The sequence below is a fragment of the Sciurus carolinensis genome, chromosome 7, assembly GCF_902686445.1.
Source record: "Sciurus carolinensis chromosome 7, mSciCar1.2, whole genome shotgun sequence".
In the NCBI taxonomy this organism is placed as follows: domain Eukaryota; kingdom Metazoa; phylum Chordata; class Mammalia; order Rodentia; family Sciuridae; genus Sciurus; species Sciurus carolinensis.
Genome location: NC_062219.1, coordinates 15,420,418 through 15,447,580, shown reverse-complemented (window position 1 = coordinate 15,447,580; position 27,163 = coordinate 15,420,418). Strand labels below are relative to the sequence as shown.

Sequence of the window (27,163 nt, the reverse complement as noted above, 5' to 3'; positions counted from 1 at the left end):
AGGCAAAGACGTGAGTCAAGGTCACGGGGCATAAGGCCATGGCTGGGCTGCTCAGGGGTCACCAGGGTGCAGGGACTTTTCTGCGTCCCAGAGGTTCCCGGCTGTTTCCCGCATCCCGTTGGCTCGTGGGCGTTTCCCTTTTGCCTTCTCTGTATTCCCAAATTCCTGTCTTGCTCCCAGTGTTCCTCTCCCCCTTCCCCCTTCCTCCACCCAGTCTCTAAGACGAGGCATGTTGCAGCCCACCTGAGTGATCTGGGCACCCTCTAGCCTCGGACTGAACCCGTTCAAGGTCATGACTCTTAACCGATGGGGTGGCGAAAGCATCACCTGGGAGTCAAACATGACTAGGTCCAAACCTCCGGCTCCGCCTCTGACAGGCGCCCGACCTCCACGGAGCCGTCCGCTGGTCAGGGAAGCGTGGGTGATAACACTCACCGTGGGGAGATCCTGAAGAGATTGTAAGAGGTGACAAACACACCGGAAGCACCCAGGACGGTGACAAGCTTCTAGCTGGCACCTGACGACCATATGCCTCAACATTATCCAGGAAGGGAGGTTTTCCTGGTTTTGCCAATGATCTTTTCCTTTATTAGATTAACCTTTCTTCCAAAATGTTTTACCTTGTATCTAACCCGAATTCCAGATTATATTTACCTCTTCCTTTGTGTGTGTGTGTGTGTGTGTTTGAGAGAGAGAGAGAACGAGCTACCAAGTCCTTCACCAGGACCCTTCTCGTCCTATTTCAAAGCCGTCCCTAGGGCGTAGGTGTGAGGCCCTGGGTTCCATCCCTAGCACCACAAAAAGTAAAAAATAAAATAAAATAAAGCCCTCCCTTGGTCACACTGCTCCCAGGCCCTTTATTCCTGCCTGCGTGATCATTTGTCCACGGCTGCTGGTCTTGCTTCCGCCTCTTCCTGTCTGTGTTAACTGACCTATTTTCTAGGTCGTCTCTGTGAAGGTCCAGGTCTGGCCCCTGAGGCCTGGATTCGGCGGTCAGCTCCCAGCCTCCAAGACAGTTCCAGACAGGGTGAAAGTTACTCTCACAGACAATGAGGCTGCAAAAGACGCTGAGGCTGGATCTGACAGACAGCGGAGCGGCTGGAGATGGCAGAAAGTCTCTTTAGGTCTATTTTCCTGTTGTCAAAAGCTTGACAGAGAGGGATAGGTCAGGAGGTTCAGGAATAGCTGTGAACATGAACCTGCACACACCAAAAATGGTTCAGAAAATTCTGGGCCTGTTTCATTATTTTTCACAGAGGGGTCCATCAAACTTTTCAGCCTCTGTTAATAGATGCTTGCCCTAAATTCTATTCATTCATCCGTCATTTGATTATTTTTCACTATCTCCCCTACCCAATTTATTGGTGCCCTTAGTTATCATATTCCTTTTTCTTTTTCTTTTGTACAAACCCAAAACCTGGAGATTCATTCTAGACCGGTTCTTCTCCCTCCAGCTCCATATTCAGTTGGTCATTCGTGTCCTGTCCATTTGTTCTCCTTGAGATCCTGCCTCACGGCCACTGTCTAGTTTCCCAAAACAAATGGGCAGTGAGTCTCCCTCTGCTCAAAAAAGCACTCTTTCCATCCCTTCTTCCAATAGCTAAAAATCCTTCCAGTGTGATGTCTTTCCATAGGAAATGGATAAACAAACTGCAGTATGTTCACATAGTGAAACACTCCCCAGGAATAAGCAGGGATGAAATACTGAGGCATATAACCTGAGTGGATCTCAAAGGCACTAGATTGAGTAAAAGAAGTTTCAAAAGCCTGAACTTTTGCTTGGCGCAGTTGTGCACACCTGCAATCCCAGCAACTCAGGAGGCTGAGGCAGGAGGATGGCAAGTTTAAAGTCAGCCTCAGCAACTCAGTAAGGTCCTAAGCAACTTAGTGAGACCCTGTCTCAAAATAAAATAATGGGCTGGAAATGTGGCTCAGTGGTTGAGTGCCCCTAGGTTCAATCCCTGGTACAAAAAAAAAAAGTTTAAATGCTAGAAAATTCCATTTTTATCACATTCTAAAAGACGAAACTGTAGAGAAAGAGAGCCAGTGGTTGGGGACAGAGCAGTTGTGATTACAAGGGTGTAGTCGCAGGTTGGGGCATATGCTGTGGTTACATGAAACTGTACATGTGTTAAAATTCCTAGCACTGCATACCCTCAAAAAGGTCAATTTGATTATGTGATTTTTGTGTGCATGTGTGGTATGGGGGATCAAACGCAGGAACTCTGGCTGGGTATGGTGACACATTTCTGTAATTTCAGTGACGTAGGAGATTGAGGGAGGAAGGCGGCAAGTTCAAGGTCAGCCTCAAAAGCTTAGCAAGACTCTCAGTGACGTGGTGAAACCATATCTCAAAATTAAAAAAATAAAGCTGGGGATGTAGCTCAATGGTAAAGGACCCCTGGGTCCAATCCCCAGTACCAAAATAACACAACAACAACAAACAGAACCTCTTACATGCTAGGCAAGCACCCAAGGCTTCATAACCCTGAATATGTAATTTTTAAAAATATGATAAAATGTCCATTTATTTCTAACTTTAATTAATGGAATACAAATGATCCCTGACTTACAGTGTTTTGATTTGTGCCTTTTTGATGTTGCAGTGGTGTGAAAGTGATATGCACGCGGTAGAAAGCACACTTTGAGTTTTTGGATCTTTTTCCCTGGGTGAGTGACGTGCAGGAGATACTCTCTTGTGATGCTGGACAGCAGTAGGAGCTACTGCTCCCAATCAGTCCCCAAACTTAAGGGAATCGCTGGCTCTCTACAATACTCCGTGTCCCTAAGCTATGTTAGCTTAGGGTGTTCAGCAGGTTAGAGGTAGTAAATGCAATTCCAACTCACCTTCCATTTATTGGGATCCCACCATAAGTCAGGGAGCATCTGTAGATACATTAATCAATCTTAGAAATGCTGAAGCTGGGCACCCTGGCATGTGCCTGTAATCCCAGTGGTTTGAGAAGCTGAGGCAGAAGGACTGCAAGTTCAACACCAGCCTCAGAAACTTAGTGAGGGCCTAAGCAGCTTAGCAAGACCCTGTCTCGAAATAAAAAATAAAAATGCTTGGAGATGTGGCACAGTGGTTAAGTGCCCCTGGGCTCAATCCCTGGTACAAGAGAAAAGATTATGCCATGACCAGTCCTGACAGGGGCTCCAGATACAATGGCTACCTCTGTAAGGGAAATCTAACTGGGCGGCCACTCCTTCCAATGCTGAGCCTGTGAAGGGATGGACAGAAGGAAGCACTAAGGCCGTCTGGTGGCACACTCCGTTCTGCGTGTGCCTCCTCACAGGGACCCTACACCTTAAATGTCAATTCCTCCATGTACAGTGCAGAACTACGTTTTAGCAGCCTCACCCAACCCTCCCCAATTATAAACAGTAGAGCTATTATTGGACCAATAATAATAGCTAATGTTTATCTAGCAAACTTAAATCTCATTTTTTTTTTTTTTTTTTTGGGTACTGGAGATTGAGCCCAGGGGCACTTTGCCACTGAACCACATCCCCAGCCCTTTTTGTTTTGAGGTAGGATCCTGCTGAGTTTCTTAGGACCTAGCTAAATTGCTGAGGCTGGTCTTAAATTTGCCATCCTTCTGCCTTAGTCTCCCAAATTGCTGGGTTTACAGGCATGCACCACTGAGGCTGGCTTTATGAAATCTTTTTAACAATCTGGTGCAAATTGGCTTTTATATTCCCACTTCACACATGTGAGAACAGAAAATAAAGACTTGGAGACTTAAACAATTCACCCAAGTTCACAGTGGTAGAGCTGGGTCAGCTTGAGAGTAAGGCTGCATTCCCCATCACAATGGGATACCCCTCATCTGTCACAGGGGAACCCATTGGTCATACACATCATCCCGAAGACTCAGGCCATCTCTGTGACATTGCAGTTCCTCTCTTTCCCCTTCAACCTATGAGACATTCACCCGACATTCACCTGAGATCCAAGAAAATCTCACCAGTTCCCGTGCTGCTTTACAAAAACACAACCAGTTATTAGAGTTGACTTTTTTGTCTCTGTCAAAAAGTCTTGGTAAGAACAACTTTAGAGGAAGAAATGTTTATTTTGGCTCACAGTTTCAAAGGTCTGAGTCTATGGATGTACAACTCCATACCTCTGGGCCCAAGGTGAAGCAGAACATCATGGCAGAAGGGTGTGGAGGAGGAAAGCAGCTCTGGACTTGATAACCAGAAAGCAGAGAGAGCTCTACTCACCAGGGACAAAATATGAACCCCAAAGGCACACCCCCAGGTATCCACCTCCTCCAGTCACACCTTACCTATCTAAAGTTACCACCCTGTTAATCTATATCAGTGAATTAATCTACTGATTAGATTATACCTCTCACTATCTAATCATTTCACCTCTCAAAATTCTTGCATTGTCTCACACATGAGCTTTGGGGGACACCTCCTATCTAAACCATAATACCAGCCAATGTTACTGATGAAGACAAGAATCCCTTCAAATTAGAGCACCAAGATTGCTAAAGTCGCAGTTAATTTATTGCTGACTTCAGAACAGTTTGATTTCAAAATTCCACTGACTTAAAGGGAGCATGCGTAGTCACTGAAATCACGATATGAGTCCCAGTTATTGCACACATTTGAAAGAAATGAATCTTCACCCAATTTGGATTTAAGAGGCTTTTAATAAAAATGCATAACTAAGGTAATCATCAAAAAAAAAAAAAAAAAAAAAAAAGGAATTAGGATTTTCTAAAGCAACGAAAGCCAGTCTCACCCTCTGCTTGTCCTCTCCTGAATCATGATAATGCGTGCCAACTCACCACCAGCTTTTGTGTGACTTAATTGGAGACATTTTATTATGTCCAGGATGGGCACTAACAGAGACTGCAGAATAAAGGCTAATTATCAAGATATAAAGGGGGAAGGGATGGTTTTTTTTTCTAGGTAGAAGAAGAGTCTTTTAACTTTTACTCCAGATCATTCTGGGAAACTGGTACTAAAAACAGCTGCAGGACAGGGCACTGGCAGGTGAGGGTGGCCTTCTGTCGTGAGTGCTTTCAGGTAGCTGATGCTCCACTGGAATGGAGACAGAGTTCTGGTCTGTATTTTGCTCCCTCCCTGCATCCTGCCCTTGATCTCAGCGAGCTCATCCTGTCCTGGTGCCCCGCCACTCTCCTCTTCCCAAGATGCTGGGCTGGTCTTGATATGGGGTTCCCTAGAGACCCTGGCTTCTTCCCGGACCTCTGTGTCTGCAACAAATTACTTTGCAGGCCCAAGTTAGTGTTTCTGGAGGATCACATGAGAGGACTCCTGCCACTCCGTAGGGAGATGGTCAGGAGTAAAATACTCCTCTTGTCCTCATGTGCAGCTTGATAGCAAACGGTGGCTGGTTCCACCCTGGAAAGCCCTGGAGCAAAGGTATTGACTTCAAGATCCTCTTTAGGATCTTTCTTGCTGCTACTAAATTAAAAATCCAAAGCATCCCTTACTTGCATATCCAGTTTTACCTAAATTCTTAAGCAGATCCTTGGGTTGGAGCATAAGAAAACGAAAAATCTAGAGCAAAATACTTTTCAATAACTTGTCCAAGGAGATGCCACATTTGTAACAGGGATTCAATTTATGCTTTGAATATAACCCTGGCTGCTCAGCCATTGCAACTCATTTTTAAAATGGACATGTTTCTCCTCCTCTCTCCCTGTTCCTCCCTAATCTCTCTCCCTCCCTAATCTCAGGGGAAACAGGATTACCTTTCTTCCCCATCCTAGGTAGAGTTATCTGTCCCTGAGTCCACACCCACCACAGGAATGAAGTAATCCAGACTCTGGGGATGGTACCAGAAGATCTCAGAAATGACTGTCTCCCAAATTAACAAGTGAATTATAATTTGGACAGAGATCAAGTAGAAGGTAGCCTTTGAATCATTTCTTTAAAAACCTTCTGCTCCCCTTGATGGGTAGAATCACAGCTTCCGGGACAGGAGTCCCCTGTGTTTCTCCTTTGCTAGCAAAGCAAAAACTTCTTTTTCATTTTTCTCAAAATCATGTCCTTATATTGGATGGGCATTGGGGATGAGGACTGAGCTTCTGGTATCACAATGACATCTGTACATTCACATGCCTCTACAAGTAGACAAGCCTTATGGTTCCCCTGATTATAAGTGTGTGTGTCGTTTTTAGGTTTGGGGGTGTTTTTTGGTTGTAGTTTTCATTTTTTATGGTGATGAGCATTGAACCTAGGGCCTTGTACATGCTAAGCAAGAGCTCTATCCCGAGCCACATCCCCAGCCTGAGTGTGTTTTTATTTGTTTTCTGCAGAGTTCCAACCAGGGTCTCACACATGCTAGCAAGTGCTCTACCACTGAGCTACATTAGTCCTACTCCGCTTGTTATTTAATTTATTTATTTAGGTACTGAGGATTGAATCCGGGGGCGCTTTGCCACTGAGTTAAGTCCTCAGCCCTTTTTATTTCTTATTTTGAGACAGGGTCTCACTAAGTTGCTGAAGGCCCTCAGTTGCTGAGGTTGGTCTTGAACTTATGATCTTTCTGTCTTAGCCTCCCAATTTGCTGGGATTACAGGCGTGTACCACCATGCCTGGCTCCTTTTATTATTTTAGATGCTTTTCTTTGGCTTTCTTTTTGAGGTCAGATATGCTCCTCTTTAAAAAAAAAATGTGCAAGGCCAGTCTCAGTAATTTATCAAGGCCCTAAGCAATTTATTGAAACCCTGTCTCAAAATAAAAAATCAGAAGGGCTGGGGATATGACTTAGTGGTGACTGCACTCCTGGGTTCAATCCCTGGTGCCAAAAAAAAAAAAAAGTAAAATTCACACATAGATGCTGTTCTTCTAGTGAGAACTTGAACTTGGCATCCCTAGATAAACCAACTTATTTCCTAAGCAAAAAAAAAAAAAAAAAGTGTAAGGAAAGGTAAAAATAAACAGGGGGCTGGGCTGGGGATCTGGCTAAGTGGTGGAGTGCCCCTGGGTTGAAACCCCAGTTCCACAAAAAAGAAAATAAATAAATAAAATGTGTGAGGGTGGGAAGAAGGAAAACGCACACACACACACACACACACACACACACAGATACACGGCAAGGGTGGGAAGGGAAAGGAAGAGCAAACAGGTACAGATCCTGGGCATGGTGTGTGCAGAAGTGACGGGGAGGAGAGGTGCCCCATCCGCTGAAGAATTCCTATGAGAAACCAGGACGATCCTCCCGGAGCAGCGGTTGCACCCCTGATTCCAGTTCCCCTAATCCCAGCTCCCGCTGGAGCCCAGGGGTCCAAGCCTGCCTGGATAACAGCCAGAAGACACAACACAACAGCGCTTGAAAAGGAAGAAAGAGATTGGCACAAGGCGGTGGGTGCTGTAGGAATTTAGGGAGGCTCAGCAGCCCCCAGGATTAGCGGTCCCCTCTCTGACCAGCTCTGGCAGGCACAGCCAGAATCCGAAAACAGGCGCACAGAGGCAGTCACACAGGCTGTGGAGCAAGCCTCGGGCAGAGCCGGCTCACAAGACAGACAATCCATGACGCATGGGACAGCGAGCCCAGGGCAGGATGCCACCCACCTGGCCCAAAACCAGTGGACTCCCTAACAGGCCTTGCGGAGGGCCAGCCTGTGCACATGGACCCCAGGATTCTGCATGGGGAGCAGCTCTGAGGTGTTGGGGGCTGGGCTCACCTGATTCTGGCATCCAGCAGTGCAGGGGACGTGCCTACGTGACTACTTCTCCTTGTCGATTACCTCATTACCAACTGAAAATTACCTGGGTTTTGTTTGTTTTTGTGATATTAGAGATGGAACCCCGACTCCATGGGTGCTAGGCAGGCGTTTACCACTGAGCTACAGCCCCAGCCCTTTTTATTTTATTTTGAGCTTAACTGCCCAGGCTGGCCTAGCCTGGAACTTGTAATCATTCTGCTTCAGCCTCCTGAGTAGCTGGGGTTTCAGACATGTGCCACCATGCTTGGCTGCAAACGATCCTTATCGTCCCTTACGCAGGTGCTGAGATACCGCTCAGTGGTAAAGTGATGGCCTGGTATGTTTGAAGCTGTGGACTCAACTCCCAGCTCTGCAAGAAAAAGAGAACAAAATACAGTATAATGATATGTTTTTAGAAAAAGGAAGTGAATATGTTTTGATGTTCTTGTTGAGGAATAATGAAATGTGACCGAAATCACGAAGGAAGTGCAAGACCCGACATTTACAAACTAAATCAAAGCTTAATATGAGAACTGGACATGCAGCTCAGTGGCACAGCACTGGCCTAGCAAGTGCTGGCCTTGGGTTCCATGCCTGACACCCCTGGCCACCCAAAAAAGTTTAATATTAGCTATTTATTTAATTTTACCCTGAGGAAAAAGGGGAACTAGCTCTTATTGATGAACACAGTGCCCAAAAGTGTTGTACCCCAGAATCGTAAGAGCTGAATATGATTGAAACTTCACATATAAAAGTAGGAGGTGTTTCAAAGCATTTATTTCAATGAAAAGGTGGAACCTCTGAGGTCCTAAAAGATTGTCTCCTGAAATTACCAGTATGGAAAATTCCCATGTAGGTCTGAGAGACCTGCTCTTACCATCTTCAAGCCAACCTCTTGTGTCTCTTACAAATATTGATTTTAGTTCCTGCATTTATGGTGCTTTGCAGTCCATCTGTATGGAATCAAATATAAACTCTGCCTGTTCTCGCTGGCTAAGTCACTCTTCCCACAATGGCCTGTTTATCTTTCTCTGTTGCTGTTAGAAATGCCTTCCAATCCTCCAGGGAAACAGCTCTCAGAGACTCTAAGACTCTTCCATATTAACCTCCATATTTAAACTGACATAGAATTTGGCATTCCAAAGAAGATTTAAGATTTTCTTTGAGAACATTAGGTTTCTAGGGCTGGGGGTGCAGCTCAATGGTACGGCACTTGGCTCTCACGTACAAGGCCCTAGGTTCCATCCCAGGACAGCGACAACGACAGAAACACAACAAGACAAAACAAAACAAACTTAGGTTGTGTCATCTTCTAAGACGGGAGAGCGGCTCAAACGGCCCCGGGGTATGAGGAAGAGGCGCAGCACCTGCAGCTTCGTCTGGTGGCCTGACTGACGCCCCTCCTCCTCCTCCGCACGAAGCATTCCTGCGGCTGATGCCCACACCCCGCTTTTCTTTTCAGCAACATCTTGGTGGCAAAATTGTTCTGGGACTGCCTGCCACTTAATGGACTTGTTTCCTCCTCGCACATCTGCCTCTGGGAGCTCGGTTCTGATCTTGACCAGAAATCAAGCAGCACAGCTGCCTCATGAAGTACAGCGTCGGCCAAACTGCGACACGGAGACACCGAGGTCTTGACTCCGCTCCAGAAACCACTGGGCGTTCGTATCTGCTAAAAGTAATCGGAAGTCTTCCCGTGCTCCTCCCCCTCCCCTCCCCTCCCCTCCTCCTCTCCCCTCCCCCTCCCCCTTCCCCTCCCCCTCCTCCCCATCCCCCTTCTCCCCTTCCCCCTCCTCCTCTCCCTCCCCCTTCTCCTTCTCCTCCCCCTCCCCTTCTCCTCTCCCTCCCCCTTCTCCTTCTTCTCCCCCTCCCCTTCTCCCCCCTCCTCCCCCTCCCCTCCCCTCCCCTCCCCCTCCCCTCCCCTCCCCTCCCCTCCCCTCCCCCTCCCCTCCCCTCCCCTCCCCTCCCCTCCCCTCCCCCTCCCCTCCCCTCCCCTTCTCCTTCTCCTCCCCCCCTCTCCCCTCCCCTCCTCCTTCTCCTCCCTTCCCCCTCCCCCTCCCCCTCCCCCTCCCCCTCCTCCTTCTCCTCCTCCTTTCTCATTTTGCCATGCTGAGGACTGAGGACGGAATCCAGGGGCTAGGCAGGCACTCTGCCGCTGAGTTATACCCCCTGTCCAAGTCACATCTAATTTATTTGGCCTTGAAACACAAACATAACATTAAAAAAAAAAAAAACTTAAAACAACTTATTATTTTGCAATTTCTGAGGATCAGGAACCCCAAAATGGCTTAACTAGGTGGTCCTGGTTCAAGGTCTCCCCTGAGATTGCATTCAAGCCATGGGCCAGGGATGCGGTCATCTCTTCCGAGCTCACTGTCCTGCTTGTTGGTAGGTATCAGTTCTTAGCTGGCTGTGGCAGAAGGCTTCAGTCCCTTACCACATGGCTCCCTCCCTAGGGCTGCTCACAAGATGGTGGCCTGCTTACCTGCGAGGGGAGAGAGGGAGAGGCAGTGCATTAGTGAACCCTAGTGAATTCAAAAAGGTCAAAGTCTTTACTCTCAGAAGTGATACCATAGTCTATGGAGCAGCAGTTCAACCCTGGTGAAATAACAGGTAGCATCCCACTTCATAGTACTAATGATCCAAGTTGTGGATTAATAGATATGTTGTAAATAAATATGAATACATATATTGGAGTCAAATGATTTTTTTTAATCGATGGAATATACAGTCAAAAAGGCTGGAGACCACTGACTGGGGAAAAAGAAACCCAGCTTTTTAAATATTTCCTTCATGTCAGGCACTCTTCTTAGTCCCTTACCATTATCCTCACCAGTTTCACTCTTCATGAGAAAGACATATATATAGATAGATAGATAGATAGATAGATGAAGAGATACACATATATATGTGTAAATATATATAAATTATATATATAAATCATATATATATAATTATACACACACACACACATATATATATATATATATATATATATATATATATATAAAAATTTCAGTGCTGGTGTTTGAACTCAGGAGTTTTGGCACATGTTAGGCAAACACTCTACAGCTGAGCAGTGTCCTCGGCCCCCAGGAAGGTGTTAATGTTATTTGCACTTACTTGAGCGAAACAAAACACAGATTAAATAACTTGCCCAAAGTCACACAGCTACCAAGTGGCTAACCACAATTCAAATCCAGGCCAGCTTACTCAAGGACAGCCTCTCTCCAGTCCTCTCAACCTTCTCTAACGACTGTTCACCTCTTCATTAACAGCTTTGTCCCATATAAAACATAGTCCCAAGTGGGGCACAAGGGTGCACACCTGTAATCCCAGCTACCCAGAGTCTGAGGCAGGAGGATCACCAAGTTCAAGGCCCGCTTGAACAACTTAGAGAGTCTGTCTCAATAAATAGATAATAAGGGGTGGGAATATAACTCAGTGGTAAAGCGTCCCTAGGTTCATCCCCAGTACCGGAAAAAAAAAAAAAATTGGGAATTGGCCCTGGCCAGGAAGATGTTGGGCGGTTCCACTTCTCCCTGGGTGAGGTAGTTAAGGAGGTATTTACACAGAAGGGCAGAGTCAGGAAATCTATTGTTTCTGTATTTTATCAAGTCTGATTGTTTCAGAGTTAACAAGCGTACAAGCAAAACAAAACACCAACTTATTAATACTGTGATGACATTGAATTTTTTTTTTTTAGGGCTGGGTATGAAACCTAGGACCTGGTGCAAACGAGGCAAGCACTCTACCACTAAATCATACCCCCAGCCCTTATTTTGAAAACTAAAGGGTATTTCAGAGAGTTGAGGAATATTTAATTTGAATAAAAACAGCCCTGTTGGTAGGCATGGTAGCATATGCCTACAATTCCAATGATTTGGAAGACTGAGACAGGTCACAAATTGAAGGCCAGGCTGGTCAAGTTAGTGAGACCCTGTCTCAAAATTGAAAAAAATTAAAAAGGGCTGGGGATGTAGCTCACTGATAGTGTACCTCTAGGTTTAATTCCCAGTATTGAAACAACAACAAATGGTAACTTGGAACTTTATTTTAGCCCATTGAAAATATTTTAATTCAACCCCAGTACCAAAAACAGAAAAAAAAAAAAAAAAATGGGGAGGGAATGCTGGGAATTGAGAACATTTTTGAAGACTTTTTTTTTTTAATTCAATAATTTCTTTTCTTTTTTTTTAACTTTTAATTTTTATGCAGGAATGAGATGGAACCTAGGGCTTCACACATGCTGCCTGTCAACTGAGGTACATCCTCGCCCCTCCCCCACCTTTTTAATATGAGAGAGAGTCTGGCTAAATTGCCAAGGCTCAGCACAGGCTGTTGAACCTCTGGCCTCAGGTCCGCACGTGGCTGGGATTGAGATGTGTACCACTGCAGCCGGTGATACGGTGTGTTTTCTGCAGTGCTGGGGATGGAACCCAGGGCCTCATGCAGCTAGGCAATCTGTCTACCCTGAGCTATGCCCTCAATCCTATGTAACTTAAAAAAAAAAAAATTAAACCTTTACATTTTGAGTTATTGTAGATTGCCATGCAACTGTGAAAAATAATAAAGATGTCCAATACCTTTCACCTAGTTTTCCTCCAGTGGTAACATTTTGCAGAAACAGTACAATATCACAAGCAGAATATTTACTTTGATACAGTCCAGAACATTCCCACCCCACAAGGGTCCATCTTGCCCTCTCAGAGCCAGAGCCACAAGTACCTCCCTCCACCCACTAACCTTCTGTGTGTGTGTGTGTGTGTGTGTGTGTGTGTGTTTGGCATCAGTGATTGAACCTAGGGGTACTTAACCACTGAGTCACATCCCAGCCCTTTTTTGTTTTTTATTTAGGGACAGGGTCTTGCTGAGTTGCTTAGGGCCTCACTAAGTTGCTGAGGCTGGCTTTGAACTGGAGATCCTCCCACCTCAGCCTCTGGAGTTCCTGGATCACAGGTGTGCGCCATCCTACGATTCCTTTACCCTTCCTTAACCCATGGCTACCACTGATCTCTTATCCATGTCCGTAATTTTGTAGTTCCAAGACAGTGCTGTTGTGGCTCAGTGGTAGAGCACTTGCCTAGCATGTGTGAGGTGCTGGGTTTGATTCTCAGCACCACATAAATGATTAAAATAATAAAGGTCCATCAACAACTAAAAAAAAAATTGTTTTTTAAAAAAGACTCTTATGTAAATGGAATCATATAGTATGTAACCTTTAGGAATGAGTGGTGTTCTTCTAGCCGAATTCTCTGGGGTTTCATCCAGGTTTTTGCATGTATAAATAATTTGTTTCTTTTGACTACAGAGTGCTATTTCAATTATTTAACATGTTAAAGGACATCAGGGTTGTTTTCACTTTGGAATAATCACAAACAAAGCTGCTCGAAACACTTGGGTTCAGGTGTTAATATGAAACCAACCGTAATTCAGGTCATGTGGTAGTAAAATTGAGTTGTATTTTATTTTTAGGAGATAGGGTCTGGCGATGTTGCCTATGCTGGCCCTGAACTCCTGGGCGGAAGCCACCCTCCTACCTCAGCCTCCTGGGTAGCTGGCACCTCAGGAGACGCCAGCGGGCCTGGCCATGTGTTTAGTTATTTAAGAAGATGCCAAACTGTATTCCAGTATGACTACACCATATTACTCTCTCAGTGATCAGGTGGGAGTGATCCAGGTTCTCTTCTTTTATTTTTTATTTTATCCGTCCTGCCTCAGCCTCCAGAGTGTCTGGGATTAAAGGCGTGTGCCACCACTACTGACTCACATATTTTCTATAATTGATAAATTCCATAGTTAGGAGCAAATATTCAGTATTTCACAGCCATATTCTTGCCTTGGAATATGATAATAGTAGATAATTGCATATACATAATTCTATATTTATCTGTAACTACATACAGTACTGGAATAATTATCTTCTTTGGCATAATTTTTTAAAATTCAGTCTCACTCTAAGATGTTCTCACAGTTAAATGAAGTCATCATGTCATGAGGCCCTGTTTTGGACCCCTTCCAGGTGGATTGATTTGCTTGAAAGGATCAGATTGAATATTCATAATTACGATGATTCCAGAACATAGATTCCTTCCTCTAATATCATTAAAAAACTGGGCCAAGAGGAAATTGCTTTCCCTCTTATTCTTGTGGCGTTCTTTGTTTGTTAATTCCCATCGGGTGGAGGAACAGGAGGAGCCAGGTGACATAACAAAGCCAGCTCCATCTCCAGACCCTGGAACAGTGGTTCTCAGCCGGGCTACACACAACATCCTCTGAGGAGCTTTTTCATGACCCCAGGACCCGGCTGCACCTAGACCAGGGAAGTCAGGATGTTGGTGAAAACTCCGACATCCTATTGAGCCAGGGCTGAGAACCTACTGCTGAAAGGCTGGGGTCTCTTTGGAAATGCGTGTTGCTATAATTTATCATTCAATAGGGAGGAGACCCAGTTGTCATAACACTACACGAACACATCTTTCGAGTTTTAGCCTTTGTTGTATAATTGGAAAATTTCTAACATTCATCTTATTCTGTTGGCAAGAGTAACGCATGTTCAATGTAGAATATTTTGAGAAAAAAAAAAACAGGCATGCATAATGAAGGGAAAACAAGTCATTTGAAATTCTGTCGCTGGAGGTGGGTGCAGTGGCTGCTGCATATACTCTCAACCACTTGGGAGCCTGAGGGGGCTCAGGGAGCCCAGTAACCCCTCAGAAGAAGTGGGGGGAGTCACCCGTGATGTCTCAGTTGAGGATCACTTACCTAGTGTGAAGGAGGCCCTGGGTTCAACCCCCAACACCGCCAAAAGAAAATAATAAAAAGCCAGTGCTGTGGTGCTCACCTTTAATCCCAGCTATTCTGGAAGCTGAGGCAGGAAGATTGCAAGTTCAAAGTCAGCTTGCGCAATTTAGTGAGACCTTGTTTTAAAATTAAAAATAAAAGGGCTCGGTATGTATTTCAGTGGTGATGGTGGGAAGAAATTCTGTCACCCAACAAGAATTATTGTAATATTTCAATCTTCTTCTAGGCATAAACACACACACACACACACACACACACACACACTTCATTTAATTTTGAGGCATATGTATTTCAGGCTGGGATTAGCTCAGAGTAGCGTTTTGGCCTCACACGTGTGGGCCTTAGGTTGGATCCCCACCATAGCAAAACACTAAATAAATAAGTAAATAAAAATTTCATATATATTTCAGTTTTTATTCTTTTAAAATTGAGATGATAACTTTCTAAAATAACTTTCTAAGTTATTTTGGTTATCTGATAATTAAGTTCAATAATTAGTATCACTACCCAGGTGCAGGTGAGCATGCCTATAATCCCAGTGACTCGGGGAAGCTGAGGATCTCAAGTTGAGGTCAGCCTCAGCAATTTAGTGAGAGCCTAAACAAATTAGCAAGAACCTGTCTCAAAGTAAAAAATAAAAAGAGTTGAGCATGTGGCTCAGTTGCAAAGTACCCTGGGTTCAATTCCTGGTACCAAAAAAATTATTGACTTGTAGTTATAAAAAAATATTTGGGGGGATACTAGGGACTCAACCCGAGGTCGCTTAACCACTGAGCCACAGACCCAGTCCTTTTTATTTTTTATTTAGAGACAGGGTCTTACTAAGTTGCTAAGGGCTTCACTAAGTTGTTGAGGCTCACTTTGAACCTGCAGTCCTCCTGCCTCAGCCTCCCAAGCTGCTAGTAGTTGTCATTTCATCGTGATTTTTACAATTTCACTTACTCTGATCTTGGTCAATATCATAGATAAAAACAATTAAGACACTTTTTAGAAAATTTCAGCTACTCTGGAGGCTGAGGCAAGAGAATTGCAGTTTCAAAGCTAACCTGGAGAGTTTAGTGAGATCCTCTTTCAAAATAAAAATTAGAAAGAACTGGGAATGTAGCTCAGTGGTAGAGTATCCCTGGGTTCAATCTCTGGTCACACACACACACACACACACACACACACACACACAAAGGGTCTAAGATTGTAGCTTGGTGGTTGAGTACTTGCCTAGCATGCACAAGTCCAAAGCCCCCAGGTTAGTTCCATAGGAAGAAGAGGAAGAAGAAAGAGAAGAAGGAAAAGAAGGAGGAGGAAGAGAAAGAGGAGGAGGGGGAGGGGTGGGAGAAAGGGAAGGGGAGGGAAAGAGGAAGAAGAAAATTAACTGCTATAAAACAATAGTTAAGACTGTTTTCCCCCCTAAACTGACAACTTACCACTGATAACTCCTCTATCACATATAAATTTGAGAATATGCAAAAAATGCATAATAATATGTAATACATATGAGCCAAAATAACATGTAATATGTAAAAATAAAAGATCATGTCCCCCTGAATCCTTTACCTTCTATGATTAGACAGGGATATGAGCCAGAAAAGGGATACATACACGCAAGGTGAACGGAAGGCAGACTTATTAAGTACCCAGCGGAACCGCCTTCTCTAACTGAGCCTCCAGGCCAGCTGGCTTCTGTCTTTTTCTGAAGCTGGGGCCTGACCCCAGTGCCTCACACGTGCTAAGAACGTGCTTTACCACGGAGTTGTCCCCCGCAGCCCCCTCCTACATACTTTAATGTTTTTAATATTTAAAAAAAATTTTAGTTGCAGATGGACACGATACCTTCATTTAATTTATTCATTTTTATGTGGGATTGAGAATCAAACCCAGTGCCTTACACATGCTAGGCAAGTGCTCCACCACTGAGCTACAACCCCAGCCCTTTAAATTTTTTGGTGCTGAGAATTTAACCCAGGGGCACTTTATCACTAAGCTGCATACTGGCCTATTTTATTTATCTTTTTATTTTGAGACAGGGTCTCACTAAGTTGCTGAGGTCCTCATTAGGCTGAGTCTGGCCTTGAACTTGTGATCCTCCTGTCTGGGTTTCCTGAGTCACTGGGATTGCAGGCCTGAGCCACCGTACATGGTCTTGCTAAATTACTGACGCTCTTGCCAAATTGCCAAGGCTGACCTCAGAAGTTTAATCCTCTTGCCTGCGCCTCCCGTCACTGGGATTATGGGAGCACGCCACTGTGCAGGCCTTCCCCACATACTTCACAGCGTCTCTAGATTTATTTATCGTACCTAATACAATGTAAATGCTAGATAAATAACGTACAGTTGTACTGCATTGTTTAGGGAATAATGACAAAAAAAATGTCTCTACATGTTCAGTACAGATGCAATTTTTTTGAATATTTTTTAATCTGCGGTTTTTAAATCCATAGATGCAGAACTCACAAGTTTGGTGGGTCAATTTTTTACAGATGATTCCATTTCTATAAAACTGTAGAAAATGCACACTAATCCATACAGTTAGACAGTAGATTGACACTTGGCTGGAAGGCAAGTTGAGATGAGAAGGGGCAGGATAAAGGATTACTGGTGTTCAGGGAGATTTGGGGGTTAATGTCTCTTGTCACTACCTTGGTTGTGGTGCTGATTTCAAGGATATATATATTTGTCCTCAAATTGCCTGACCACAGTGATGCACATCTATTATCTGAGTTGCTCTGGAGACCAAGAAAGGAAGATTGCAAGTTCTAGGCTATTCTATGGAATAAGCGAGACTCTCTCTCAAAATACAATCAGAAAAAAAAAAAGTTGGATGCTTATGGGTGACCCTTTGTAGAATGGATGAAAGGATTTGGAAATTTGAGGATTCTGGTGACTCGATCTACCAGCTTTCACTACCTTCAGGAACTTTCCAAAAATGCATCTGGACAAGTTCTCTCTTCATATTGGGCAAATCATTTACTTCATCTTGGTTCCAATTATAAGCGGGTAGAAAGCAGCCCAATCTTAGAAAAATGAGGATCCAAAGGCTGTAGGGGTTACTGACATTTCAATTGCTTGATTCATTTTTATTTTTAATTTGGACACATCTTGAACAAAGCGGCTATGTCAAATTAGTTCTCTATAAATAGTTGCTTCTATAAAGGATTCCATAGTGGATGGAAAAATGTAAGTGAAAAAACAATATATACACAAGATTTTTAAATTTACATAATATTTACATATTTATTAGATTCCATGAAATTTTTTGATTCTTATGTGCATTTCTAGGGACGAACTCAGTGTCATTAGCATATAAATCATGGTAAACTTTTATCATTTCTTTATGGTGAATACATTCAAATTTCTCTTTTATTTTATTATTATTATTATTATTTGGTATTGAACCCAGGGATGCTTAAAGCACTGAGCTTAAGCACTGAGCCACATCCCCAGTCCTTTTTATTTTTTTTTATTTTGAGACATGGTCTCGCTAAGATGCTTAGGACCTTGCTAAATTGCTGAGGCCGGCTTTGAACTTGAGATCCTCCTGCCTCAGCCTCCAGAGCTGCTGGGATTACAGGTGTGCACCACTGTGCCCACCTCTCTCTTGTTTTTTGAGATAATGTATTGTTGTTAGTCTAGCGCACCAAAGAACACCAGAACTTTCTCCTATTGAACAATAGCATGGTACCCATTAAATTCCTTTCATATTGTGTTTGAAGATGTTTGGGGTCTGGCTCAATGACACATCTGTCATCCCAGCAACATGGAAGGCTGAGGCAGGATATTCAAAAGTTCGAGGCCATCCTGGGCAATAGAGAGACCCTGTCTTTAAAAACAACAACAACAACAACAACAACAAAAAACGGCTGGAGATGTGACTTAATGGTAAAGCAAGCACCCGTGGGTTTAATCCTCAGTATCAAATAATTTAAAAAAAATAAAAATGTTTGGGTGCAAGCATGGTATTCTCAACTGTGAACTAGTGTTCTTGCTAAGTCTCCTGTGACCCGTCTTTCTGGAGGAGTAAGCTTGAGAAGCCAGGTTCAGCATGCGGCACCGTCGACGTGTGCTTGTTTTTGAGAACTCTCCACCTGCTTTTATGAGAGAATTAGTCCTCTCAGGGACACAACTGGACCGCTGCCTGCCCCCTGGGAGAGGCTGTGGGAAGACACCTGCATCCTGCAGTGTGGAGAGTATCAGGGCTGCTGGTGTGCAATCAGGGTGCCAACAGCCAGACTGAGTGGAAAACAAGAAACCAACTGCCTGCCCCACCCCTCTACCGCCCAGGCCAGGCAGAGCAATCCCGAACGCACCTCCAAATCCAGAAAAGACCACTGGAATTGGCGACTGGAATTAGAGACTTGAGTGGGAAGTAGAGAAGTAACTCCGCGCTTGGTACCTAATAGGCGCTCTAAACGGATGTCGGAAGGATGAATCAATGAATGGGTGACTTTGTAACTTTTTATTTTCTGGGGGGGGGGGGTACTGGGAATTAAACCCAGGGGCACTCTACCACTGAGCTACATCCCCAGTCCTTTTTATTTCTATATTTTGAGACAGGGTCTTGCCAAATGGCTGAGACTGGCCTTAAACTGGAGATCCTCTTGCCTCAGCCTCCTGAGTAACTGGGATTACAGACCTGCCACAGAGTCCAGCCGATTCTGTAACATTCTGAAGGACCAAGCAGCATATCCAAAAGGTTGGGATATCTCATTTCTAAGAATAATGAACAACATAATCTCAAGAAAGAGTAACTCCTGGGGTTGAGAGTGTAGCTCTGTGGGAGAGGGTTGGCCTAACAATGCTTGAGGCCATGGATTTGATCGTCTGGCACTGCAAAACTAAGAAAGAAAAGAAGAAAAAAGTGGGGAGAGGAGAGTAACTCTCTTGTTTGTAAGTAAGAGGGAAAGGATTCCTTGGTTAGTCCAGAAAACGTAGTTATGTTTATGCTGTGTGAATATACGAAGGAGCCCGTTGGTCTTAATATTCTCTTATCCCTGAGTCGCTCAGGCAGAATACAGAATACCAAACATGCACATCTCTTAAAGACCTTTTTTTTTTTCTTTTCAATGTGCTTGGGCTTGAACCCGTGGTATCAAGCAAGATAGGCAAGTACTCTGCCATTGAGTTCCATTTCCAGCCCCTTAAAAATACACTTTTCTTTTAAAAATGACAATAGGAACATTTTTCATTGTCTGGAAAACAGATAAAGCAAGCAACTGCCAATCTGAGCAGACGCGGAAGATGTCTTCCTCAGCATGCGGGTTGTATACTTGAAATCTTTTGGCCTAGCCAGGCACCATGATGTCACCTGTAATCTCGGCAGTTTGGGAGGCTGAGCCAGGAGGATCACAAGTTTGAGGCCAGCCTGGGCAATTTAGTGAGACCGTAAGCATCTTAGTGAGGTTCTGTCTCAAAATAAAACATAAAAAGGACTGGGAATATAGCTCAGTGGTAAAGTGACCCTGGGTTCACTCCCCAGTACCAGAAAAACAAAACAAAACAAAACAAAAACCTGGGGGGAAGGGAAAAAATAACAGAATGAATCAAACAGCATTACCCTATGTAAATTTATGATTACACAAATGGTATGCCTTTACGCCATGTACAGACAGAGAAACAACATGTATCCCATTTGTTTACAATAAAAACCCCACCCCAAAAAAAACAAAAAAACAAAAACCTGTGACCTTGTAATCTTTTCTGAATATTTAAAGGCTAATGAATATGAAAAGCTTTGTCAAGAATTTTCCAAGAATCAAATAAGTATAATCTCACAGAATGGGAAAGTTTTGATAATATTTGTACTACCTACTGATACATTTTCAAATATGCTGACTTTAGTTGTTCTCAAACAGTCTTTTCTTTTCTTTTTCTTTGGTGCGAGGGATGGAACCTGGTATCTCCCACATACGCATGTGCTCTGTGCTCAGCTACACCCCCAGCGCTCAGACAGGCTTTAACAGTATGTTAAAGCTCTTATCATCCTAAGCAAGGTCCAAATGTCACTTGCCAGCCACGTTCCTGAGAAGAAGCTTCAAATGCAAGGGGGGTGAGTGTCGTGCCGTGATCAAGTGTGGACTTTGAAGTCGCATGCCAGTTGAACTCCTTGCTCTTCTATCTACAGCTCTGGTCCCTTGGGCACGTCATTTAATTTCTCTGTCTACTCCCTTCTCCCGCCCCATTGGCAAAAGGAGAACGAAAGCATCCACATCATGGAGTTATTGTAAGGATTATATGTGATTACATAGGCAAAGTGCTTTGTGCCTGGTACAGAATGAGAACTCTAGTGTTTCCTACGTGGTCAAAGTTTCAGTTGAGGTGGGTGCTTTTAAGTTCCCAAGACCGGGCATCTTGCATCTGTTTCTAAAGAGATAAATTCTAGAGAAATTGGCCTTTGTGCACATCTTCAAATAAACTGATTAATCAAAAAAATTTTACACTGGATGACTAACTCCTGGTGTCAATCTACTACTCCTAATTAATTAGGCACAAAGTATCCTACTCATGAACTACTGTTTACATCAAGTCAGTACCAACTTATACTAAATCAGGGGGTGGGGAATTTATTTATCGGCATCCAGTACTGATGTTCTAAAAGTTTTTTCTTTATTTTTTGTGGTACTGGGGATTGAACCCAGGGGTGCCCTATCACTGAGTTATATCCAAGCCTTTCATAGTTTTTATTTTAAGACAAGGTCTTGCTAAATTGCTGAGGCCTTGAACCTGCATCCTTCGGCCTCATTCTCCAGAGCCTCTGGGACTACAGGTATGTACCACTGTGCCAGGCAAGATTCTCCTCCTTTCATTTCTCTTCTTTTCTCTTTGGGTGCTGAGGATCTAACCCTAGGCATCCTACATGAGAGGCTGATGTACACTTTACCACTAAGCCCAAGCTTCTTCATTTGATGGAGGGTACAACTATTTGTGAGAATTGAGGAACTCAGTGACAACTGGGGTCATTTTGGCTTTCAGCCCCAGCACCTTCATGCTTATGTGCCAAATAATCCAGCTAAAAATGTACTGTAGTTCAAGTATTTATTGACTGCCTGCTATGTTCACATAATAAATATTGTATTTAAGGGGAGGAAGGAAAAAAATGCATACTGCTCAGGCTGATAGGGTTTCTCTTCTTTTTTTAGTTGGTACTGGGAGCTGAACCTGGCCTTGTCCTACCACTTAACCACGAGCTACATCTCCAGGCCTTTTTGTTTTCTTTATTTTGAGACAGGGTCTTGCCTGATTGCTCAGGCTGGCCTCCAACTTGTGATCTCCCTTCTCAGCCTCCTCAGTTGCTGGGATGACAGGCTCCATTCTTCATATTTCGAGAACATTGATGGCCAAGGAAGCGACCTAGGCCATCATGTTTCAGCATCACAGGAGACAAGTGGCCTCTAGCATCAGGCCGTCAAAAGAGGACAGGCACGTTTCCAGTAACAGGCTCATTTCCCCCCATGTTCCCTGAGGAAGGAGGGCATCGGGTGCTGCTGACGGCATCAGCTGACATCACCGGCTGGGGACGATGGGGCAGCGAGGGGCCTCTTGGCCCACCTCATCCATGGCCTGACTGCGTTAACCTCTCAGTTCTCGGCTCCTGCCACGTGAGCTGCCCTAATATGGTCAGGCTCCGGAGGGGAGCAGGAGCGTTTGCCTTTATCCTGCTAATGGGGAGGAGGCAGGAACAAATGTTTAGAATCAAACACGAGCTGAAGGAAAGCAAAGGAGGATCTGGCGCCGTGGGCGAGTGGCAAGGCACGACTGCAGAGGCTCCTGCTCTGGGTTATCAATCACTGAATAAAACCCAGTTACCTCCATGCCCCCGGGAAGCTTTCGGCTCCCCCTTTCTTGCTGTCCCCTCACCTTCTGCGGCCTGGGTCGTCCCCGCAGCTCTCTGCCCCTGATAGGAAGGGGAGGCGCCCTGGGGGCCGTGCTGGCCGCGAGCCTGGCCCTGGGTGGCGTCTGGCCGCGCCTCTGGTCCTAGCAGCCCGGGGGGAGATGCTGCAAGGCGTGTCTGGGGCTGCGCTCATGTGATGAAGCGAGGGAAAAACAAGGCGGGGGGAGGAGGCGAAGAGGTGGCTTTTTTTTTTTTTTTTCTTTTAAGGAGTTTGCCGGGAGCGCGGCTCCTTCATTCTCAGTCGGGGCGCGTCCGCAGCAGGACCGCGGAGGGAAGGCGCTCTCGGGACCCTGCGGGCACACGTCTTCTCGGGCTGCCCGCCGCCCTGCGCTTTCGGGAAGGCGTTACCCGGCGGCCGGGCGCGGGAGAGCCGCGGAGCCATGGGTGCCGGCAGCTCCACGGAGCAGCGGAGCCCCGAGCAGCCGCAGGAGGGGAGCGACACGCCGGCCGAGCCCGAGCCCAGCAGCGGCGGCCCCGCGGCGGAGGCGGCTCCGGAGCCCTCGGAGGACCGCACCATCCTCGCCACGGAGCCCGCCACCAAGGTACGGGCGCGCGGGGCCACCTGCCCCGGGGAGGCGGGACGCAGGGGTCCCTCGTTTCCGCCGGGGAGAACTTCGGTCGGTGCAGCCCCTCTGCTACTCAGCCGCGCGAAGCCCTCTTGCTGGGCTTCCCGGGGTCTCCGCGCCGGGGCGGGGCCAGGGCAGCAGCAGCGCGGCGGGACTGGCATCTTTGTCGTGGGTCCCTCGGGGAGGCGACTGCGCCATCCGCAGTAATAAAATCCGCCCCCCGCCCGCCGCTCCCGAGCCTTTCTCCGCTCTTCCGGTGGGAGCCGTTCCGCCGAGCTTGATGGGCTGCGGGGCAGCCGTGGAGACCCGGCCGCCGCCGGGCACCGGGAGCTCCCGGCGGAGGTCAGCCATGGGGCCGGGTCGGCGCGGGAGCCCAGCGCGCCGCCATCCTCGGGTTTCCGCCGGCGCAGCCCTTGACACCCGCTGCGCCGGAGTCCCAGGGTTTGGTACCCAGCGCTCCTGCGGCAGCGGCGGGAGCAGATGTCGCTTTCTGATGCAGAGCCTAGGGTGCAGCTGCCTCCGAGCCGAGCCGGAGAAAACCTGGGCAGATGCAGCCTTTCTGAGAGGGATGACAGGTTTCGCAAGCCAGCCGGCGCCCTGTCCTCGCTTTCGCTCGGTTCACTGCCTGGGGGACCCTGTTGGGCAGAACTGCTGAAGGAGTAGTTTGAAGTTCGCCAAGGATGCGGTCTAAGGCGTAAAGGAGCAGACCCTGACTCTTTGCTCTGAAGGCAGTGCTAGATACTCCTGGAAATACTGCATTTTGTGGCCTTCAGGATTCACGGCTGGAATATTTCATCTGGGCCAGCACAGCCGCCCAGATTGTGCCTCGTTCTGGTTGTTGCATTTGAGACCTGTCTTCTAGAATACATGTGTTCTTTAGCAAACCCAACCCGTTTTGTGATATCCTTGTGGAAAGATGCGGATAACCATACTTCATACTATTAAAAACAACCCATGTGTTGGGTTTGAGGACAGAGTAATGAGGACCTTTAAGAGTGATGGCAGGGGTACTGGGTGTAGTTCAGTTGTAGGAAGCTAGCCCAGCATGCACGAGACTGGGTGCATGGGCTTCCCAATTACCATCTCCCCGCAAAAAATAAGGTGAGAAAAAAACCTGAGATCTAGGTAGATTTCACAGAACTATGACCTCATTACCTGACCTAGTCTGGGCTGAGAGACTGATCTTTTTAATCCTGAGACTGGGGGTTGCTAGATTGCCTAACTGGTCTCGAATTTGTGATTCCCTGTGCCTCAGCCTCCCCAGTTGCTGATTATAGGCCTCACCACACCTAGAAAAAAAGACTGCTCTTAATAATAGAAAAACAACAGCCTTTAAACATTGTTTTTTTGGTACTGGATTCAATCCAGGGTGCTTTACCACTGAGCTATACCCCCAGTCCTTTTTATTTTTTGAGACAAGGGCTTTCTAAATTGCTGAGGCTGGCCCGGAACTTGGATCCTCCTGCCTTAGGCTCCAGAGTTGCTGGGATTATAGGTGTGCACCACCACACCCAGCTTTATTTACCTCCAGTCTTCAACTCATACCTACTTGTAAAATCTGTGGTCCTAGAAACCTCTGATTCATAGATTTTCTAATAGGTGCTTATGCTCTGGCCCAAGGAATTATCCTTTTGAGGTCTAAGTCACATTTTAATACCTGTCCCTCATGTTTTGATGCCAATTACTGCCAAAATGACTCCAGTTTAGAGTCTGCCATGCAGGTGATTTTGAAGTATAATAGCTAAAAACTTGGAATCAGGGAACATTTTTCCTTTGATGTTTGTACTCCTCAGGTCTTATTAACTGTTTGCATTGAAACATGGAAACTTTTCCCTATAAGCTTGTGTTTATTTTTATTTATTTATTTTTACGGTATTGGAAATTGAACCCAGGGGTGCTCTGTCACTGAGCTACACCTTCAGCTCATTTTTATTTTGAAACAGGGCCTCAGTAAATTGCTAAGACTGGCCTCAAATTTGCAGTCCTCCTGCTTCAGCCTCCTGGGTTGCTGGAATTACAGGCCTGTGCTGCAATACCCAACTCATATTTGCTTACTTTAAAATATTCTTTCCATTCTCCTTTTCTTCATTTTTCCATAACCTTATTGTTCTCTGCTGTAGTCAACCACCATCTTGAAACATCCAAGCAATCTCCTTTAAAAGATTACTTAAATGACATCCACGGTAACATTGAACTTGTTGGCATGCTTCCCAGTTATCAATTTGGAGGCAAATCGATACACTTACATGTATCCTTAGAGTATATATATGCAGTTTTTCATTTCAACTAGCAGAATTTATTACTCAGGTTTTAAAGACCTAAGTCTTTTCAAAAGGACTCCAGAATTAAGAATGACTCAGCATACATACTCTTGTCCCCACCCCACCTGCAGCCTCCTATTCTTGACCTTTGAGTGGTCTCTGCCACTCCGGGCTCCCACGGCACCTTGGACCCTCCTTCCCAACAGTTCCACCGTTGTGGGTCTAGTGACTGTAACTCAAAGGAGTCCTGACTGTTCTGAGCGGCAGGAACACAGCGGGGTTTGCTCACACGGCTCACGTGCGTGGCTCGCTGCCTGGCAGGTAGGAAGCTTTCAGTATGTGTGGAAAGGAGGGGTGACGTTGGCCCTCTGGTTTTGCTGGAGACCATCTGGTGGGGAAGACCTTGGCCTATCCACTTTTTCTATAATTTACCCTTTGACCCTCTCATTGTCATTATGGGTCTTATCTTGGTGACTGTGTCAGGCATATCTGTTCAAGTGAATAATTTTGGCAAAAAACTCAGCTTTGGATACTCTGCTTTCTGTTTTCTGGCTCGTTAGTGTGCAGTTTGGAAGGACTTTAATCTCATATAGGCAAATATATATTAAAAATGGCTCAGGTCAGACCATAGCCCCTGAGTTACAGATCACACCTTGAACTTGCTTGATGGGTCTATGGACATATGGGGGAGGTTTAGTCTATAGTACATTGTTTTTCTTTCTTGGATAGACTGCTGATCATTAATTAAAGGTTTTTAGCAGATTTTTATTCTATCTAATACTTACGTTGTTATATGTTGTCTGTTTGACAAATATAGTTTACTTTCCTTTTTCTCTGCTAATTTTACTTATTTATTATTTATTTATTTATTTGTTTGTTTATTTATCTATCTGGGTGCTGGACATGTAACCCAGGTTCTCTGCCATGATGCTAAGCACACTCTCTACCACTGAGTCACACTTCCAGACCCTTTTCTGCTAATTTTAGTTGCCAGTTACTAAGTGCATGCCCTTATTTCAAAAGATATTATGTTAGCTGAATTCTCCTGATATTGGTCAAATGGAGAGGTAGGCTTTTCATCCTTCAAACTTAACATTTAAATGCACTGCAGAAGTCTAGGCTTTATCTGCGGTGCATTTTAATAAAATGAAAGGAGTCTTCTAATCTTTTACCAACTTCGTATGTAAATTCTGGGGGAAAATGACTGGACCAGTTTTTTGCCAGGTTTAATTTTGAGACTCAACCGTTTTAACGACTGCTGGGGACCAGAAAAAAACAGTCCCACTGCATGCTTCTTTTGTCTGTTTTTATTTATTTGTTTGTGTGTTTCTGCGATACTGGGGATTGATCCCAGGGCAGCTCAGCCACTGGGCTGCTTTCCCTGCCCTTCTTATTTATTTTTCAGAGAGGGTCTCTCTAAATTGCTGAGGCTGGACTCAAGCTTGCAATCCTCCTTCCTCAGCCTCTTCAGTCCCTGGACTTGTAGGTGTGCCACTGCGCCCATCTAGACAAACAGAAAAATCCATTGTCTGATTTAGATTAAAGGATGTGTCTGCATTAAAACAGACAATCAGGCCACCACTGTCCTTCAGTGCCCCCCCCCCCCCCCACGCCTCAGCCTCTGCTAGTGTGACGCTTCCACTGGCCCTGTGTTTACAAAGAGGGAGTGGAGGGTGAGACTCGCCTTAATGTGACCAAGTCACCAGTTTTACATGATGATCACTAGAATGTAAGGAATTTTTATGTACAAGGTGACCTGCCCATCATCAGGTTTTCCCCAGAGTAAAAAAGCATACTGCCTTCTGATTAGAACAGAGACCGCAAGTTGGAGATGTGGGTGTGAAAATGGTCGTTTAGTAGTGTCAAGACAGAATCACAAGCAGAGTGTGGTGGTGCACAATGGTGCGCTCTCATCATCCCAGAGACTCTGGAGGCTGAGGGAGGAGGATTGCAAGTTTGAGA

General features: G+C 45.3%; 1 protein-coding gene across 1 annotated transcript in view; it reads left to right on the top strand.

Annotated features, from left to right (window-relative positions):
• The first annotated feature begins 22,605 nt into the window (after positions 1 to 22,605).
• The window catches only part of Akap12 (A-kinase anchoring protein 12), an 89,049-nt gene continuing 84,491 nt past the window's right edge, over positions 22,606 to 27,163 (top strand). The window contains exon 1 of the mRNA XM_047558077.1: positions 22,606 to 22,916. Within this exon, the coding sequence (XP_047414033.1) occupies positions 22,755 to 22,916 (162 nt within the window). The 5' untranslated portion in view covers positions 22,606 to 22,754. The remainder of the gene's footprint in view (positions 22,917 to 27,163) is intronic.